Source organism: Petromyzon marinus, chromosome 57 (assembly GCF_048934315.1).
Source record: "Petromyzon marinus isolate PM22_M1 ecotype Great Lakes invasive population chromosome 57, UKy_Petmar_22M1.pri1.0, whole genome shotgun sequence".
NCBI lineage: Eukaryota > Metazoa > Chordata > Hyperoartia > Petromyzontiformes > Petromyzontidae > Petromyzon > Petromyzon marinus.
The window spans coordinates 2,226,862-2,244,817 of NC_133723.1; the positions used below are offsets into that span (position 1 = coordinate 2,226,862).

The window sequence follows — 17,956 nt, forward strand, 5'->3', positions numbered from 1 at the left end:
GCTGAATCACTATACTACTGTGTGGCTGGACCACTGTATGGCTGCATCACTATACCACTGTATGGCTGAATCACTGTACGACTGTACCACTGTGTCGCTAGATCACTGTATGGCTGAATCACTGTATGGCTGAATCACTGTATCACTGTACCGCTGTATGGCTGTGTCACTGTATGTTTGAATCACTGTATCACTGTGTGGCTGGATCACTGTATGGCTGGATGGCTGGATCACTGTATGGCTGGATCACTGTATGGCTGGATCAATGTATGGCTGGATGACTATGGCTGGATCACTGCATGGCTGGATCACTGCATGGCTGGATCACTGTATGGCTGGATCACTGTATGGCTGGATCACTGTATGGCTGGATCACTGTATGGTTGGATCACTGTATGGCTGCATGGCTGGATCACTGTATGGCTGGATCACTGTATGGTTGGATCACTGTATGGCTGTATGGCTGGATCACTGTATGGCTGTATGGCTGGATCACTGTATGGCTGGATCACTGTATGGCTGGATCACTGTATGGCTGGATCACTGTATGGCTGCATGGCTGGATCACTGTATGGCTGGATCACTGTATGGTTGGATCACTGTATGGCTGCATCACTGTATGGCTGCATGGCTGGATCACTGTATGGCTGGATCATTGTATGGATAGATCACTGTACTGTAAATCTGTATTACTACACCACTAAATGGCTGAATCACTATACAACTGTAAGGCTGAATCACTGGAATGGCTGTATGGCTGGATCACCGTATGACTGTATCACTGTACTCCTGTATGGCTGGTATAGCCCTGTGAGCCATTCGGCTCTTGAATCGGGTGCAACCACAACAAACAAAAAAACAAAAACACGAACAAGACAAAAATCTTAAAGTGACTTTGTGTGACTGTGCAAACAGAAAATCCATGAAAAACAGCAAAATATTCCTGAAAAAAGCACCTAACACCAACGCTGTGTGCAAAAAATCCCAGTGGGATGCAAGTCAAACAACAACAACATCCACAAGAAAACTTAGATTAAGGCCATCAGTCTAACTCTGTACTACAACAAAACAAACATGTCTAAACCAAAAAACGTTTTCGAAATCACCAAAAAATAAAGCCATAATTGCAACGTAACAGTGATCACAGGGACTGTGACCGGATTTTTACAATAAACTACATAAATAACATGTAACACCAAATCCTAGAGCCATAGCTGGCTGCATGAGTTACAGTGAGGGAAAAAATCATTTTATCCCCTGCTGATTTGGTACGTTTGCCCACTGACAAAGAAATGATCAGTCTATAATTTTAATGGTAGGTTTATTTGAACAGTGAGAGACAGAATAACAACAAAAAATCCAAAAAAACGCATGTCAAAAATGTTGTAAATTGATTTGCATTTTAAATGAGGGAAATAAGTATTTGACCCCCTCTCAATCAGAAAGATTTCTGGCTCCCAGGTGTCTTTTATACAGGTAACGAGTTGAGATTATGAGCACACTCTTAAAGGGAGTGCTCCTGATCTCAGCTTGTTACCTGTATAAAAGACACCTGTCCACAGAAGTAATCAATCAATCAGATTCCAAACTCTCCACCATGGCCAAGATCAAAGAGCTCTCCAAGGATGTCAGGGACAAGATTGTAGACCTACACAAGGCTGGAATGGGCTACAAGACCATTGCCAAGCAACTTGGTGAGAAGGTGACAACAGTTGGTGCGATTATTTGCAAATGGAAGAAACACAAAAGAACTGTCAATCTCCCTCGGCCTGGGGCTCCATGCAAGATCTCACCTCGTGGAGTTGCAATGATCATGAGAACGGTGATGAATCAGCCTAGAACTACACGGGAGGATCTTGTCAATGATCTCAAGGCAGCTGGGACCATAGTCACCAAGAAAACAATTGGTAACACACTACGCCGTGCAGGACTGAAATCCTGCAGAGCCTGCAAGGTCCCCCTGCTCAAGAAAGCACATATACATACCCGTCTGAAGTTTGCCAATGAACATCTGAATGATTCAGAGGACAACTGGGTGAAAGTGTTGTGGTCAGATGAGACCAATATGGAGCTCTTTGGCATCAACTCAACTCGCCGTGTTTGGAGGAGGAATGCTGCCTATGACCCCAAGAACACCATCCCCACCGTCAAAAAACATGGAGGTGGAAACATTATGCTTTGGGGGTGTTTTTCTGCTAAGGGGACAGGACAACTTCACCGCATCAAAGGGACGATGGACAGGGCCATGTACCGCCAAATCTTGGGTGAGAACCTCCTTCCATCAGCCAGGGCATTTAAAATGGGTCATGGATGGGTATTCCAGCATGACAATGACCCAAAACACACGACCAAGGCAACAAAGGAGTGGCTCAAGAAGAAGCACATTAAGGTCCTGGAGTGGCCTAGCCAGTCTCCAGACCTTAATCCCATAGAAAATCTGCGGAGGGAGCTGAAGGTTCGAGTTGCCAAACATCAGCCTCGAAACCTTAATGACTTAGAGAAGATCTGCAAAGAGGAGTGGGACAAAATCCCTCCTGAGATGTGTGCAAACCTGGTGGCCAACTACAAGAAACGTCTGACCTCTGTGATTGCCAACAAGGGTTTTGCCACCAAGTACTAAGTCATGTTTTGCAGAGGGGTCAAATACTTATTTCCCTCATTTAAAATGCAAATCAATTTACAACATTTTTGACATGCGTTTTTTTGGATTTTTTTGTTGTTATTCTGTCTCTCACTGTTCAAATAAACCTACCATTAAAATTATAGACTGATCATTTCTTTGTCAGTGGGCAAACATACAAAATCAGCTGGGGATCAAATACTTTTTTCCCTCACTGTACTCCACAACAACAAGTTTTCAATGCACCTTTAAGATCAGCACGCTAAATCAAAATACAGATAATACTTTGCAACGTCATCCGGAGCGAAACATTTTATTTTATTTTACGCCACTGAATAGCAGTGGCAGCTAGGGGTGTACAACTCCTCTAGAGCAGTTTTGAGAGAAGATCTCACAGGTAGCGATTCAAGTTGCAGTTTATTGGCAATAGCATTCCAGACCCTGGGGGCATCAATAGCAAAGGCCCTTCCTCCAGTTTTTGTACGGCAATAGGGAATGTGAAGCTGGTAAATGAGCGAAGACCTGAGGTCAAATTTGTTCTTTGAAACAGAGAGGAGATCCAGCAGGTAGTCTGCGGATTTTTTTGTAAGTACATCGTGAATAAATAAGATCTGGTGCACAAGCTGTCGAACATTAAGAGATGTTAAGCTTGACCCAATGTAGAGATCACAGTGGTGAGTTCTATATGGGCAGTTCAATGTAAATCTTAAGGCCGAGTGATAGATGGAATTAAGCTTCTTCAGTACGGTACTTGGGGCTGATTTATGCACGATGTCACAGCAGTCAAGTAGAGGCAGTATGGTAGCTTTTGTCAATTCCAAACGGAACATTGGGAGGTAGCTGTGCTTGTGTCGATACAGAAAACCAATTTTTATTTTTTGTCTTTTTACCAATATAATCAATGTGATCTTCAAAATTCAGTTTTGAATCCAGGATGACCCCAAGATACTTATAGATCTTGACTTGCTCTATTTGATAATTATTTAAAGACTGTATCGCTGTACTCCTGTATGGCTGGGTCACTCTATGGCTGAAACACTATACCAGTGTATGGCTGGATCACTGTATGGCTGAATCACTGTAAGAATGTATCAATATACCACTGTATGGCCAAATCACTGTATGGCTGAATCACTGTATGGCTGTGTCAATATACCACAGTATGGCCGAATCACTGTATGGCTAAATCGCTTTTCAGCTGTATGGCTGAATCACTATACTACTGTGTGGTTGGACCACTGTATGGCTGCATCACTATACCACTGTATGGCTGAATCACTGTACGACTGTACCACTGTGTGGCTAGATCACCGTATGGCTGAATCACTGTATCACTGTACCGTTGTATGACTGTGTCACTGTATGGTTGAATCACTGTATTACTGTGTGGCTGTATCACTGTACGGCTGTCCCTCTGTTTAGAACTTCAACCTGTAACGAGAGGACGACTCAAGAGACACGAGGGGGAGGAGGAACTTCAGAAGCGACGAGGAGGCAGCCACAGCAGCTGCCCTGCTGGCGACCTGGCGCTACCAACAATTTTCCCGAGCTCGGCGGTCCTCCGCTTATATCTCTCGGCGTATTCCGGGCAATTCACGAGTGCATAGCGCGATGCTGCCGCCGCTGCCGCCGCTACCGGAGCTGCTGCCGGCCGCGTTGATTTGGGGGGGGGGCTTACCCTGACGATGTAGGTGACCCCCGCGCCGCTCACGTTGCTATCTGCGTGCAGCCACCCGCGCGACGGCTTGTGCACCAGCGAGCCGTTCCGGTTCCAGTCGTCCCCGCCCAGGTGGCCCCCCTCCACGCGCGCACGCCGCCCCCCACCAACTCCCAGCTTGTTCATCCTCCACTCCTACACCGGCGCGGAAGGGGGGTGGGGGGGGGGGCAGGCGGATGCATGGGGGACACGGAGGGGATGCAGGGAGAGGCACAGGGCCGTACGGCGCACGCACAGGACACGCAAGAAGACACGGGGGGAGGGGGTATAGGGACACGGGGGGACGTGGGGGGCATGCGGGGACACACGGGGGGGAGACACGGAAAGACGTGGGGATGGATGTGGGAGACGCGTGGACAGGGGGAGACAGGGGGAGACACGGGGAGACAGGGGGAGCCAGGGGGGGAGACGGGGAGACAGGGGGAGACGGGGAGACACGGGGAGACACGGGGAGACACGGGGAGACACGGGGAGACAGGGGGAGACACGGGGAGACAGGGGGAGACAGGGGGAGACACGGGGACACAGGGGGAGACAGGGGGAGACAGGGGGAGACAGGGGGAGACAGGGGAGACAGGGGGAGACAGGGGAAAACAGGGGAAGACAGGGGAGACAGGGGGAAACAGGGTGGGACACAGGGGGAGACAGGGGGAGACAGGGGGTGACAGGGGGAGACAGGGGGTGACAGGGGGAGACAGGGGGTGATACAGGGAGACAGGGGGTGATACAGGGAGACACGGGAAGACAGGGGGAGACAGGGAGAGACAGGGGGAGACAGGGGGAGACAGGGGGAGACACTCATGAGACACTCAACGAGGGGCTACCGCCACTCCTGGCCACGTGGTCTCGGAACGAAAGCGAGCGCCAACGCTAACCAGCACCAAGCAAGGAGGGGCCTCGATGGAGAGACCCCGGTGCGGGGTGGCGGGCGGGGGTCGCGGTGGGGTCGGCGCCGTCGCGGCCCCCGCCGCACCGTACCTGGCGCGACCGCGGCGACCCCTCCATGTAGCGCCGGGCCTCGCGCCCGACCCCCGGGCCCCGCTCCGCCGAGGCCTTCGCCGGCCCCACGCGGCGGTCGCCCGGCGCCTCCGTGTCGGGCGGCGGCGCCCCTGGCGCGTCGGCGGCGGCCGCGGCGTCGTTACGGAAGCGGCTGTAGCGGCCACGCTGCAGCATCGCGATGGCGAGCGCCGGCAGCGCGCGGGAGCAAGCGGCGCGCTCCCGCATAGCCCCACCGGGGCGGGCGACCAACGGGGAGGCGAGACCAGCCGAGACCGGGAGCTAACAGATATCACCAGGAGGCCATCACGAGTTGCCAAGAGGGACCAGAGCAGGGGCCACCAGGAGATACGGCGGTCGGGGGATGCCCCCGACTTGTCTCGCGCCGGCTCATCCACCACCTCCACTCAGTGTCCACCACCTGCAGCTACGCGACCACCGCGTCCGCCTCCTCTGGACCACCGACAGCGGAGGCAGGAGGAAAATGAGAGGAGGATAGACGGGAGGAAGAGAGACGGGAGGAGCAGGAGACCGGAAGAGGAGGTGGGAGGAGGTGAGAGGAGGCCGCGGGGAGCCGCTACGCACGTCGCTGGTGCAGCTCCCCGAGTGGAGCTGCGCTGAGGAGGAGCCACCCCCCTCCCCTCACCCCCACAGCCGGGGGGCTCCCAACGACCCCCACCACGTCCCCGCGAGGCCCCCACTCGTAACCACGGAGCCCGTGTCGCGCGAGTCGCGACTTCTACACTCGGCCGCGCGGAGAGAAAGACAGCGGAGAGAGAGAGACAGCGGAGAGACAGCGGAGAGATAGCGGAGAGAGAAACACAGCAGAGAGACAGCGGAGAGAAAGAGACAGCGGAGAGAGACAGCGGAGGGATAGCGGAGAGGGAGAGACAGCAGAGAGAGACAGAGGAGAGACAGCGGAGAGAGAGAAAGAGACAGCGGAGAGAGACAGCGGAGGGATAGCGGAGAGAGAGAGACAGCAGAGAGACAGCGGAGAGAAAGAAACAGCAGAGGGATAGCGGAGACGGCGGAGAGAGACGGCAGAGAGCGAGAGAAAGCGGTGAGACAGCAGAGAGAGAGAAAGCAACGGGAATAGGCAGAGAGAGTGGAGAGAGAGCCGCGAGAGAGAGAGACCGGAAAGTAGAGAGCGTGTAGAGAATAGAGAGAACGCATCGGGAGAGCTCAGAGAGCGGAGAGAGCGCGCGGGGAGTGGATGCGGGGCCGCAGTGAGCGAGAGAGATGGGAGGGAGAGAGCGAGCACGGGAGATGCAGGGGGGGGAGGGTGGGGGGGGTGCAGGGGATGAGTCACCGCGCTCCCCGCCCCCCCACCCCTCGCAGCCCCCCCCCCCCGTGAGCCAGCCTCCACCTCCCACTCCTCACGCCCCCCCCCTCCCGGGACACCCCCTCACTGGGCCCCCCTCCCTCACAGGTACCCTCAACGGTGACCCCCTCTCTCTCCCCGGGTACCACCCCCCCCCCCACTCCAGGGACCCCCTCTCTCCCACCAGGACCCCTTCCTTCTCTCCCCCCACTGGGAACCCCTCCCCCCCCTCGCAGCATCCTCCCACCCTCGGGTCCGAATGGCGGAATGAGATTCCAGTGAATGGGGAGGGCGGATGGGAGCGGGCGGAGGAGGAGGGGGCCATTTTTATGAATGAGTTTTTTTTATGAATTGAGCGAGGCGATGGCGCGCGCGTGTGAACCGCACGCCCGACGCCAATTGGTCCGCTGCCTCGTAGGTGGGCGGGGCGGGGCGTGGCCGCCGGAAAATTATATAAAACCTAATTAACAACAATTAGCATAATCCTACACGTGCTCCCTCACTCACCCTGGACCACAACCCCCCAGGGAGCCGTGCCCCCACCCCCCCTGCGGAGACACGGCACCGACGACGGTGACGCTGCTGATGATGACGATGCTGCTGCAGCTGATGATGGTGATGCTGCTGATGACGATGCACACGGTGATACTGCTGTTGTTGACGATGGTGATACTGCTGATGATGATGATAATCAAACTGCTTCTGATCATCATGATGCTGAAAATGCTGATGATAATGAATCCGCTAATGATGATAATGAATCCACTTCTGATTATGACAATGATGCTGATAACATTACCACAGATGATGATGCATGCGATGCTACTGCTGCTGTTGATGATAATAATGCTGCTGATGCTAATGAATCCGCTTCTGATGATCCAGATGTAGTGATTGTAGCATCACCACTGTGTGCACACGTGTGACGTCACTATGCAGGGGAGCGTCACTACCACGCGGGTCTACACACACACATGACGTCATCCCGGCTGGAGGCGGGAATGACGTCAGTGCCGGTTCTGGACTCGGGAGGCCACGAGGGTGGTGTGAGGTCGTGGCACTCTCTGTGACCCCGGCTGGACACGTGACCGGACCCCAGTGGGGGGCCGGGGGCCTAGGGGGCACCTCGTGGGGCACGTGGACAGCAGGGGGGGGGGGGGGGGGCTTCGAGAGGGTTCTCGAAGGGAGGCGTGGCCGGGGCCCGAGCATGCCGAGGCCCACATAAGCAGCCTCCTAACGAGGTTCGAGGCTGCTGCCCGTATCAAGAGTGAAGATGCATCGTGAAGACGCCAAGAAGAGTCACGACTCTAGTCAGCGGACCTGCCAGTAGCCCACCTGGCTGGGCCACGCTAGAGTATCTGAGAAGTATGTTAGCTAGAGTAGGTCGGTGGTCACCACCCTACGGACCTGCCAGTAGCCCACCTGGCTGGGCCACGCTAGAGTATCTGAGAAGTGTGTGTTAGCTAGAGTATGTCGGTGGTCACCACCCCATGCGTAATGTAAGAGTTAACTGTTGTGTTCATTAATAAATAAGTGTTGCCTCCCAAGAAGTTGTGTGTGCACCTAATTCGAATCCACTACACATATAATTATAATTCTGCTGCTGCTGATGATACGAGTGATACTCTACTGATGCTCATAACAATGCTGAGTAGTACAGATAGGCCAGAGAGATAATAACTCACATTCCCTAGCCCCCCCTCACCCCCAGGAAACGATGACGTCACCGCGACATCCACACGGCTCAGCGATCCCGGGGAGGGGTGGTGTAGAGTGGGGGGAGAGGGGGTGGAGAGTGGGGGCAGAGGGGGTGGAGAGTGGGGGGGAGAGGGGGGGGAGAGTGGGGGGAGAGGGGTGTGGAGAGTTGGGGGAGAGGGGGTGGAGAGGGGGGGAGAGTGGGGGGAGAGGGGTGTGGAGAGTTGGGGGAGAGGGGGTGGAGAGGGGGGGAGAGTGGGGGGAGAGGGGTGTGGAGAGTTGGGGGAGAGTGGGGGGAAGAGTAGGGGGGAGAGGGGTGTGGTAAGTGGGGGGAGAGTGGGGGGATAGGGGTGTTGAGAGTGGGGGGAGAGGGGGTGGAGTGGGGGGGAGAGTGGGGGGGGAGAATGGGGGGAGAGTGGGGGGTGTGGAGAGTGGAAGGAGATTGGGGGTGGAGAGGGGATGGTGGAGAGTGGGGGGAGAGTGGGGGGGAGAGGGGTGGTGGAGAGTGGGGGGAGAGTGGGGGGAGAGGGGGTGGAGAGTGGGTGGAGAGTGGGTGGAGAGGGGATGGTGGAGAGTGGGGGGAGTGTGGGGGGAGAGGGGATGGTGGAGAGTGGAACGAGAGTGGGGGGAGAATAAGGGGAGAGGGGGTGGAGAGTGGAGGGAGAGGGGGGGGGAGAGGGGGTAGAGAGTGGGTGGAGAGTGGGGGGAGAGGGGGTGTGGAGAGTGGGGGGAGTGTGGGGGGAGGGGGGGTGTGGAGAGTGAGGGGAGTGTGGGGGGAGAGTGGGTGTGGAGAGTGGGGGGGAGAGGAGGTAGAGAGTGGGGGGAGTGTGGGGGGAGAGGGGGTGGAGAGTGGGGGGAGAGGGGGTGGAGAGTGGGTGGGAGAGTGGAGGGAGAGGGGTGTTGAGAGTGGGGGAAGAGTGGGGGGAGAGGGGGTGGAGTGGGGGGTGGAGTGGGGGGAGAGTGGGGGGGAGAGGGGATGGTGGAGAGTGGGGGGGAGAGTGGGGGGGGGAGAGTGGGGGGGAGAGTGGGGGGAGAGTGGCGTGGAGAGTGGGGGGAGAGGTGATGCTGGAGAGTGGGGGGAGAGGGGGTGTGGAGAGTGGGGGGAGAGTGGGGGGAGAGGTGATGGTGGAGAGTGGGGGGAAAGTGGGGGGAGAGGGGGTGTGGAGAGTGGGGGGAGAGGGGGTGGAGTGGGGGGTGGAGTGGGGGGGAGAGTGGGGGGGAGAGTGGGGGGAGAGGGGTGTGGAGAGTGGGGGGAGAGTAGGGGGAGAGGGGATGGTGGAGAGTGGGGGGGAGAGTGGGGGGGAGAGTGGGGGGGAGAGTGGGGGGAGAGTGGCGTGGAGAGTGGGGGGAGAGGTGATGCTGGAGAGTGGGGGGAGAGTGGGAGGAGAGGGGGTGTGGAGAGTGGGGGGAGAGTGGGGGGAGAAAGGATGGTGGAGAGTGGAGGGAGAGTGGGGGGGAGAGTGGGGGGGAGAGGTGATGATGGAGAGTGAGGGGAGAGTGGGGGGGAGAGGGGGTGTGGAGAGTGGGGGGAGAGTGGGGGGAGAGGTGATGGTGGAGAGTGAGGGGAGAGTGGGGGGAGAGGGGGTGTGGAGAGTGGGGGGAGAGGGGATGGTGTAGAGTGAGGGGAGAGTGGGGGGAGAGTGGGGGGGAGAGAGGGTGTGGAAAGTGGGGGGAGAGTGGGGGGAGAAAGGATGGTGGAGAGTGGAGGGAGAGTGGGGGGGAGAGGTGATGATGGAGAGCGAGGGGAGAGTGGGGGGGAGAGGGGGTGTGGAGAGTGGGGGAGAGGGGATGGTGGAGAGTGGGGAGAGAGTGGGGGGGAGAGTGGCGGGGAGAGGTGATGATGGAGAGTGAGGAGTGAGGGGAGAGTGGGGGGGAGAGGGGGTGTGGAGAGTGGGGGGAGAGGGGATGTGGAGAGTGGGGGGAGAGGGGATGGTGGAGAGTGGGGAGAGAGTGGGGGGGAGAGGGGGTGTGGAGAGTGGGGGGAGAGTTGGGGGGAGCGGGGGTGTGGAGAGTGGGGGGAGAGTGGGGGGAGAAGGGGTGGAGTGGGGGGAGAGTGGGGGGAGAGGGGGTGTGGAGAGTGGGGGGAGAGTGGGGGAAGAGGGGGTGTTGAGAGTGGGGGGAGAGTGGGGGGAGAGTGGGGGGAGAGGGGGTGTGGAGAGTGGGGGAGAGGGGGTGTGGAGAGTGGGGGGGGAGAGTGGGGGGAAGAGTAGAGGGGGTGTGGACAGTGGGGGGGAGAGTGGGGGGAAGAGTAGAGGGGAGAGGGGGTGTGGAGAGTGGGGGGAGAGTGGGGGGAGGGGGGGTGTAGAGTGGGTGGAGAGTGGGGGGAGACTGGTGTGGAGAGTGGAGGGAGAGGGGGTGGAGTGGGGGGGAGAGTGGGGGGGAGAGTGGGGGAGAGGTGATGGTGGAGAGTGGGGGGAGAGTGGGGGGAGAGTGGGGGGAGAGGGGATGGTGGAGAGTGGTGGGGAGAGTGGGGGGAGAGGGGTTTGGAGAGTGGGGGGAGAGTGGGGAAAGAGGGGGTGGAGAGTGGGGGGGAGAGTGGGGGGAAGAGTAGGGGGGAGAGGGGGTGTGGAGAGTGGGGGGAGAGTGGGGGGAGAGGGGTGTGGAGAGTGGGGGGGAGAGTGGGGGGAGAGGGGGTGGAGAGTGGGGGAGAGTGGGGGGAGAGGGGATGGTGGAGAGTGGGGGGAGAGGGATGGTGGAGAGTGGGGGGGTGGAGTGGGAAGGAGATTGGGGGGGGGGGGGGGGAGAGGGGGTGTGGAGAGTGGGGGGAGAGTGAGGGGAGTGGGGGTGTGGAGAGTGGAGGAAGAGTGGGGGGAGAGGGGGTGGAGAGTGGGGGGAGAGTGGGGGGGAGAGTGGGGGGAGAGGCGATGGTGGAAAGTGGGGGGAGAGTGGGGGGGAGAGGGGTGTGGAGAGTGGGGGGAGAGTGGGGGGAGAGGGGATGGTGCAAAGTGGGGGGGAGAGTGGGGGGAGAGGGGATGGTGGAGAGTGGGGGGAGAGGGGGTGTGGAGAGTGGGGGGAGATGGGGTGTGGAGAGTGGGGGAAGAGTGGGGGGAGAGGGGGTGGAGAGTGGGGGGGAGAGTGGGGGAGAGGGGGTGTGGAGATTGGGGGTAGAGTTGGGGGAGAGGGTGTGGAGAGTGGGGGGAGAGTGGGGGGGGGAGAGGGGATGGTGGAGAGTTGGGGGAGAGTGGGGGGGGGGGGTGGTGGAGAGTGGGGGGGGGGGGGGTGGAGAGTGGGGGTAGAGTTGGGGGAGAGGGTGTGGAGAGTGGGAAGAGAAGGGGTGGAGAGTGGGGGGGAGAGGGAATGGTGGAGAGTTGGGGGAGAGTGGGGGGAGAGGGGGTGGAGAGTGGGGGGAAAAGTGGGGAGAGAAGGGGTGGAGAGTGGAGGGGAGAGTGGGGGGAAGAGTGGGGGAAAGAGTGGGGGGAGAGTGGGGGGAGAGGGGGTGTGGAGAGTGGGGGGAGAGTGGGGGGGAGAGGGGATGGTGGAGAGTTGGGGGAGAGTGGGGGGAGAGGGGGTGGAGAGTGGGGGGAAAAGTGGGGAGAGAAGGGGTGGAGAGTGGAGGGGAGAGTGGGGGGAAGAGTGGGGGGAAGAGTGGGGGGAGAGTGGGGGGAGAGGGGGTGTGGAGAGTGGGGGGAGAGTGGGGGGAGAGGCGATGGTGGAGAGTGGGGGGGGGAGAGTGGGGGGTGGAGAGTGGGGGGGGTGGTGGAGAGTGGTGGGGGGAGGGTGGTGGAGAGTGGGGGGGGTGGAGAGTGGGGGGGAGGTGGCGGGCAGGAAGAGGGGGGAGGACAGGAGGTGGGGGGAGAGAGGCAGGGAGATTGTGTGGCAGGGAGGGAATGACGGAGGGAAGCGAGGACGGGGGGGGGGCCTTCCCCCGCACCGCTCGCAGCTCTCGGCAACAACAGCAGCAGCAGGCGGCGGCGGCGTTGTCAGGAGGCTCCCTGCACCGGGGCTTTGCTTCGTGTGGGAGGCAGGAAAGCCGGGACTCGTCTCAAGGAAGGAAGTCCCCGGATGATGTGGCCACACACAGCAAGCGACTCGCACGACACCCACCCACCACCCCCGGCACTCGAGGGATTCACGGTGATTCTGTGTGACCGGCTGAGAGGCCAGGAGACCAGGCAGAGTCCTAATTTCGCAAGAGCCACTCTGGTTGTCACTTCAATGGCAACGGCAAAATAAAAAATATCGATGGACATCATCGCAAAAAAACAACGCCTGTCACACTCAACGGTCACACATACAAACCTGTCAACCCCTTATCAGTTGATACTATACACTACACTATACACTATACTAAACTATAATACACTACACTATACACTACTCTACTATACACTACTATACACTACTCTACTATAATATACTCTACTATACACTACACTACTATACACTACACTACTATACACTACAAACTACACTACTATACACTACACACTACTCTACTATACACTACAATACACTACACTACGATACACTAAACTACTATAATACACTAAACTACTATAATACACTACACTACTATAATACACTACACTACTATAATACACTACACTACTATAATATACTACTCTACTATAATACACTAAACTACTATAATACACTAAACTACTATAATACACTACACTACTATAATACACTAAACTACTATAATACACTAAACTACTATAATACACTACACTACTATAATACACTACACTACCATAATACACTACACTACTATAATACACTACACTACTATAATACACTACACTACTATAATACACTACACTACTATAATACACTACTCTACTATAATACACTACTCTACTATAATACACTACACTACTATACACTAAACTACTATAATACACTACACTACTATAATACACTACACTACTATAATACACTACACTACTATAATACACTACATTACTATAATACACTACTCTACTATACACTACTCTATTATACTCATTGGTTTTTTCGGTAAAGTCACGTATGTAGAAATACAATAAAATTATATATTTTTTGTCACGAAAGCTTTAATACTTTATTACTCTACTATACACTACACTACGATACACTACACTACTATAATACACTACACAACTATAATACACTACACTATACACTACTATACACTACAATACACTCCACTAAACAATACTCTACTATACACTACTATATACTACTATACTCTACTATACATACATGTCAACCCCTTATCAGTGCCTCCTACCTCATGATAGACCAATTCAGACCGTATCGGTCACCCAGTGCCCCTTATAAATCTCATCACAAAGGAGAAACACTAACAGATAGACATTTTTTTTTAAACTCAATTCCCCTGCACAAGAATGCGGAGTAAACCGCATGTGTTGGACAGCTCTGGTCCACGTGTTGACGAGACCGCTCCCTCTGGTGCCACCTCCTGGCCACAATCCCCAGCAGCACGATTGGAAGTTTCACGAATCTTTCCGCGAGCCACCAACCCCTCGCAAGACCAACCACGGGTCTTCTCTCGAGAACGAGACCGTCCTGGTCTCTCTCGTGACGTCTCTCCTGGCGACAGGGAACCAACGCACCCCTAGTCTCAGATACCAGAGTCCTCAAGTCTCAGATCCCCGAGGCTCAGTTCCCCGAGTCTCAGAACCCCGAGGCTCAGATCCCCCGAGTCTCAGAGTCTCTGATCTCCGAGTCTCTGATTCCCGAATCTCAGATCCCTGAGTTTCAGATCCCTGAAGCTCTTGAGTCTCAGATCCCCGAGTCTCTGATCTACGAGTGTTCTGATCCCCGAGTGTCAGATCCGTAAGTCTCAGAGTCTCTGATCTCTCGAGTCTCCGATCCCCGAGTCTCTGATCTACGAGTTTCTGATCCCCGAGTGTCAGATCTCCGAGTCTCAGATCCCCAAGTCTCAGATCCATGAGTCTCAGAGTCTCAGATCCCCAAGTCTCAGATCCATGAGTCTCAGAGTCTCAGATCCCCGAGTCTCTGATCTACGAGTTTCTGATCCCCGAGTCACAGATCCATGAGTCTCAGAGTCTCTGATCTCTCGAGTCTCTGATCCCCGAGTCTCCGATCCCCGAGTCACAGATCCCCGAATCTAAGATCCTGAGTCTCTTGAGTCTCAGATCCCCGAGTCTCAGATTACCGAATCCCCGAGTCTCAGATCCCCGAATCTCAGATCCCTGAGTCTCAATTAGTCTCAGATCCCCCAGTCTCAGAACCCCAAGTCTCAATCTCAAATCCCCGAGTCTCTGATCCCCGAGTCTCTGAGCATCTGATTCCCGAGTCTCTGATTCCCGAATCTCATATCGACGAGTCTCTGAGTCTCAAATCCCCAAGTGTCAGAGTCTCTGATCCCCGAGTCTCTGATTCCCTAGTCTCAGATCCCCGAGTCGCAGAGTTTCAGATCCCTGAGTCTCTGAGTCTGATATCCCCGAATCTCAGATCCCCGAATCTCAGATCCCCGAGTCTCAGAACCCCCGAGTCTCAGAACCCCGAGTCTCCGAGTCTCAGATCCCCCGAGTCTCAGATCCCCCGAGTCTCTGAGTCTCCGATCCCCCGAGTCTCTGAGTCTCTGAGTCTCCGATCCCCCGAGTCTCCGATCCCCCGAGTCTCTGAGTCTCCAAGTCTCCGAGTCTCCGAGTCTCTGAGTCTCCGAGTCTCTGAGTCTCCTTATCCCCCGAGTCTCTGAGTCTCCGATCCCCCGAGTCTCTGAGTCTCCGAGTCTCTGAGTCTCCGAGTCTCAGATCCCCCGAGTCTCTGAGTCTAAGATCCCCCGAGTCTCAATCTCAGATCCCCCGAGTCCCAGATCCCCCGAGTCTCTGAGTCTCCGAGTCTCTGAGTCCCAGATTCCCCGAGTCTCCGAGTCTCAGATCCCCCGAGTCCCAGATCCCGCGAGTCTCTGAATCTCTGAGTCTCAGATCCCCGAGTCTCTGAGTCTCAGATCCCCCGAGTCTCCGAGTCTCTGAGTCTCAGATCCCCCGAGTCTCTGAGTCTCTGATTCCCCGAGTCTCAGATCCCCCGAGTCTCTGATCCCCCGAGTCTCTGAGTCTCCGATCCCCCGAGTCTCTGAGTCTCCGAGTCTCAGATCCCCCGAGTTTCAGAGTCTCCGATCCCCCGAGTCTCCGAGTCTCCGAGTCTCTGAGTCTCTGATCCCCCGAGTCTCCGAGTCTCCGATCCCCCGAGTCTCCGAGTCTCCGAGTCTCTGATCTCCCGAGTCTCTGATCCCCCGAGTCTCCGAGTCTCTGCATCTCTGATCCCCCGAGTCTCTGAGTCTCTGATACCCCGAGTCTCTGATCCCCCGAGTCTCTGATCCCCCGAGTCTCTGAGTCTCTGAGTCCCAGATCCCAGATCCCCCGAGTCTCTGAGTCTCTGATCCCCCCGAGTCTCTGATCCCCCGAGTCTCCGAGTCTCTGATCCCCCGAGTCTCTGAGTCTCTGATCCCCCGAGTCTCCGAGTCTCTGAGTCTCTGATCCCCCGAGTCTCTGAGTCTCTGATCCCCCGATTCTCCGAGTCTCTGAGTCTCTGATCCCCCGAGTCTCTGAGTCTCAGATCCCCCGAGTCTCTGAGTCTCTGATCCCCCGAGTCTCTGAGTCTCTGATCCCCCGAGTCTCTGAGTCTCTGATCTCCCGAGTCTCTGAGTGTCTGAGTCCCAGATCCCCCGAGTCTCTGAGTGTCTGAGTCTCTGATCCCCCGAGTCTCTGAGTCCCCGAGTCTCTGATCCCCCGAGTCTCTGAGTCTCTGAGTCCCAGATCCCAGATCCCCCGAGTCTCTGAGTCTCTGATCCCCCCGAGTCTCTGATCCCCCGAGTCTCCGAGTCTCTGATCCCCCGAGTCTCTGAGTCTCTGATCCCCCGAGTCTCCGAGTCTCTGAGTCTCTGATCCCCCGAGTCTCTGAGTCTCTGATCCCCCGATTCTCCGAGTCTCTGAGTCTCTGATCCCCCGAGTCTCTGAGTCTCAGATCCCCCGAGTCTCTGAGTCTCTGATCCCCCGAGTCTCTGAGTCTCTGATCCCCCGAGTCTCTGAGTCTCTGATCTCCCGAGTCTCTGAGTCTCTGAGTCTCAGATCCCCCGAGTCTCTGAGTCTCTGATCCCCCGAGTCTCTGAGTCTCTGATCCCCCGAGTCTCTGAGTCTCTGATCTCCCGAGTCTCTGAGTGTCTGAGTCTCTGATCCCCCGAGTCTCCGAGTCTCTGAGTCCCCGATCCCCCGAGTCCCCGATCCCCCGAGTCCCCGATCCCCCGAGTCCCAGATCCCCCGAGTCTCTGAGTGTCTGAGTCTCTGATCCCCCGAGTCTCTGAGTGTCTGAGTCCCAGATCCCCAGAGTCCCCGAGTCTCTGATCCCCCGAGTCTCTGATCCCCCGAGTCTCTGAGCCCCCGAGTCTCTGATCCCCCGAGTCTCTGATCCCCCGAGTCTCTGATCCCCCGAGTCTCTGAGTCTCTGATCCCCCGAGTCTCTGATCCCCCGAGTCCCCGAGTCTCTGATCCCCCGAGTCTCTGAGTCTCTGATCCCCCGAGTCTCTGAGTCTCTGATCCCCCGAGTCTCTGAGTCTCTGATCCCCCGAGTCTCTGATCCCCCGAGTCCCCGAGTCTCTGATCCCCCGAGTCCCCGAGTCTCTGATCCCCCGAGTCCCCGAGTCTGTCCCCACACTCCACCCTCACCCCCCTCTCCGACTCCGCGCGCTCGCTCCGCCTCTCCCAGAGCCCGCAGCCAATCACGCGTGAGCTCCGCTGGTCACATGCTCCGCGCGGACCAATACAAAGCGACTCCGGGACGGGAGGGGGGGGAGCGCGGGACCCGTTACTCCGCGGGTCCCCCCCCCCGCGTCTCCCTCCCTCCCCTCAACCTCAGCCCCCCCCCCGTCTCAGTCGCTCTCCGTCGCTCTCACCGAGCGGATGATGAAGAAGCAGCCGAGGCCCCGGCTCGGGTCTCCGCCTCGTCGTCGTCGCTGCCGCCGCCGCCACCGCCACCGCCGTCGCGATCACGAAGCGCGGAGAAGTCCCCCCGCTCCGCCTCCACCTCCCTCAGCCCACGGAACCCCCCTTACCCTGCCCCCCTCATATGACGCACTTCCCGTCGGGCGCGCGACGTCACTTCTGTCGATGCCGCGAAACCGTCCGGCGCGCGGGTGTGACGTCGCTCGGCGCGCGTGACGTCACTTCGGCGAACGCAGCCAAAATGTAGTTTCAAGTTTCATTTATTAGGTATAGCCCTGTGAACCATGCGGCTCTCAAGTCGGGTGCAACCGCAACAAACAAAATAATCGCCGTCCGTGACGCCATAAAACTCCCTCCCCCCCCCGACCGCAGGGAGTTTTTTGCGATGCGACGTCATGTCGCCGCCGCTCTGGTGACGTCACGTCCGCCGCAATCGAATTACGTCGTCTCGATTCAAATGCAACTACAAAAACCGTGACGTCACGATCACCCGGCGATGAAACGGTGACGTCATGTAATTTTTACAATTACATTAATGTATCGGCTTTTCATGAAGCATCTCAAAGCGCTGTACAGGACACAGCATTAAACGAATTATGTTATTAATACATTAAAAAAACACATTTACTTCAGTGTCCTTCGCCTATAAACATCTCATTTACGTGCTGTGAAGGACCATTGCACGAAACGTCGAC

At 56.8% G+C, this 17,956-nt stretch overlaps 1 protein-coding gene across 4 annotated transcripts in view; it reads right to left on the reverse strand.

The window, feature by feature from the left end:
• Positions 1-17,359, reverse strand: part of LOC116937808 (SHC-transforming protein 1-like) — a 173,188-nt gene extending 155,829 nt beyond the window's left edge. For 3 of the 4 annotated variants that reach the window (XM_076052625.1, XM_076052624.1, XM_076052623.1), the window contains exons 1-2: positions 5,316-5,973; positions 4,299-4,472 (exon numbers count right to left, since the gene is read on the reverse strand). In XM_076052625.1, coding sequence (XP_075908740.1) covers positions 4,299-4,472; positions 5,316-5,561 — 420 coding nt within the window. In that variant the 5' untranslated portion in view covers positions 5,562-5,973. Of the gene's footprint in view, positions 1-4,298; positions 4,473-5,315; positions 5,974-17,212 lie in introns of those variants that run through there. The other variant, XM_076052626.1, reaches the window with a different exon arrangement.
• Positions 17,360-17,956: the final 597 nt, after the last annotated feature.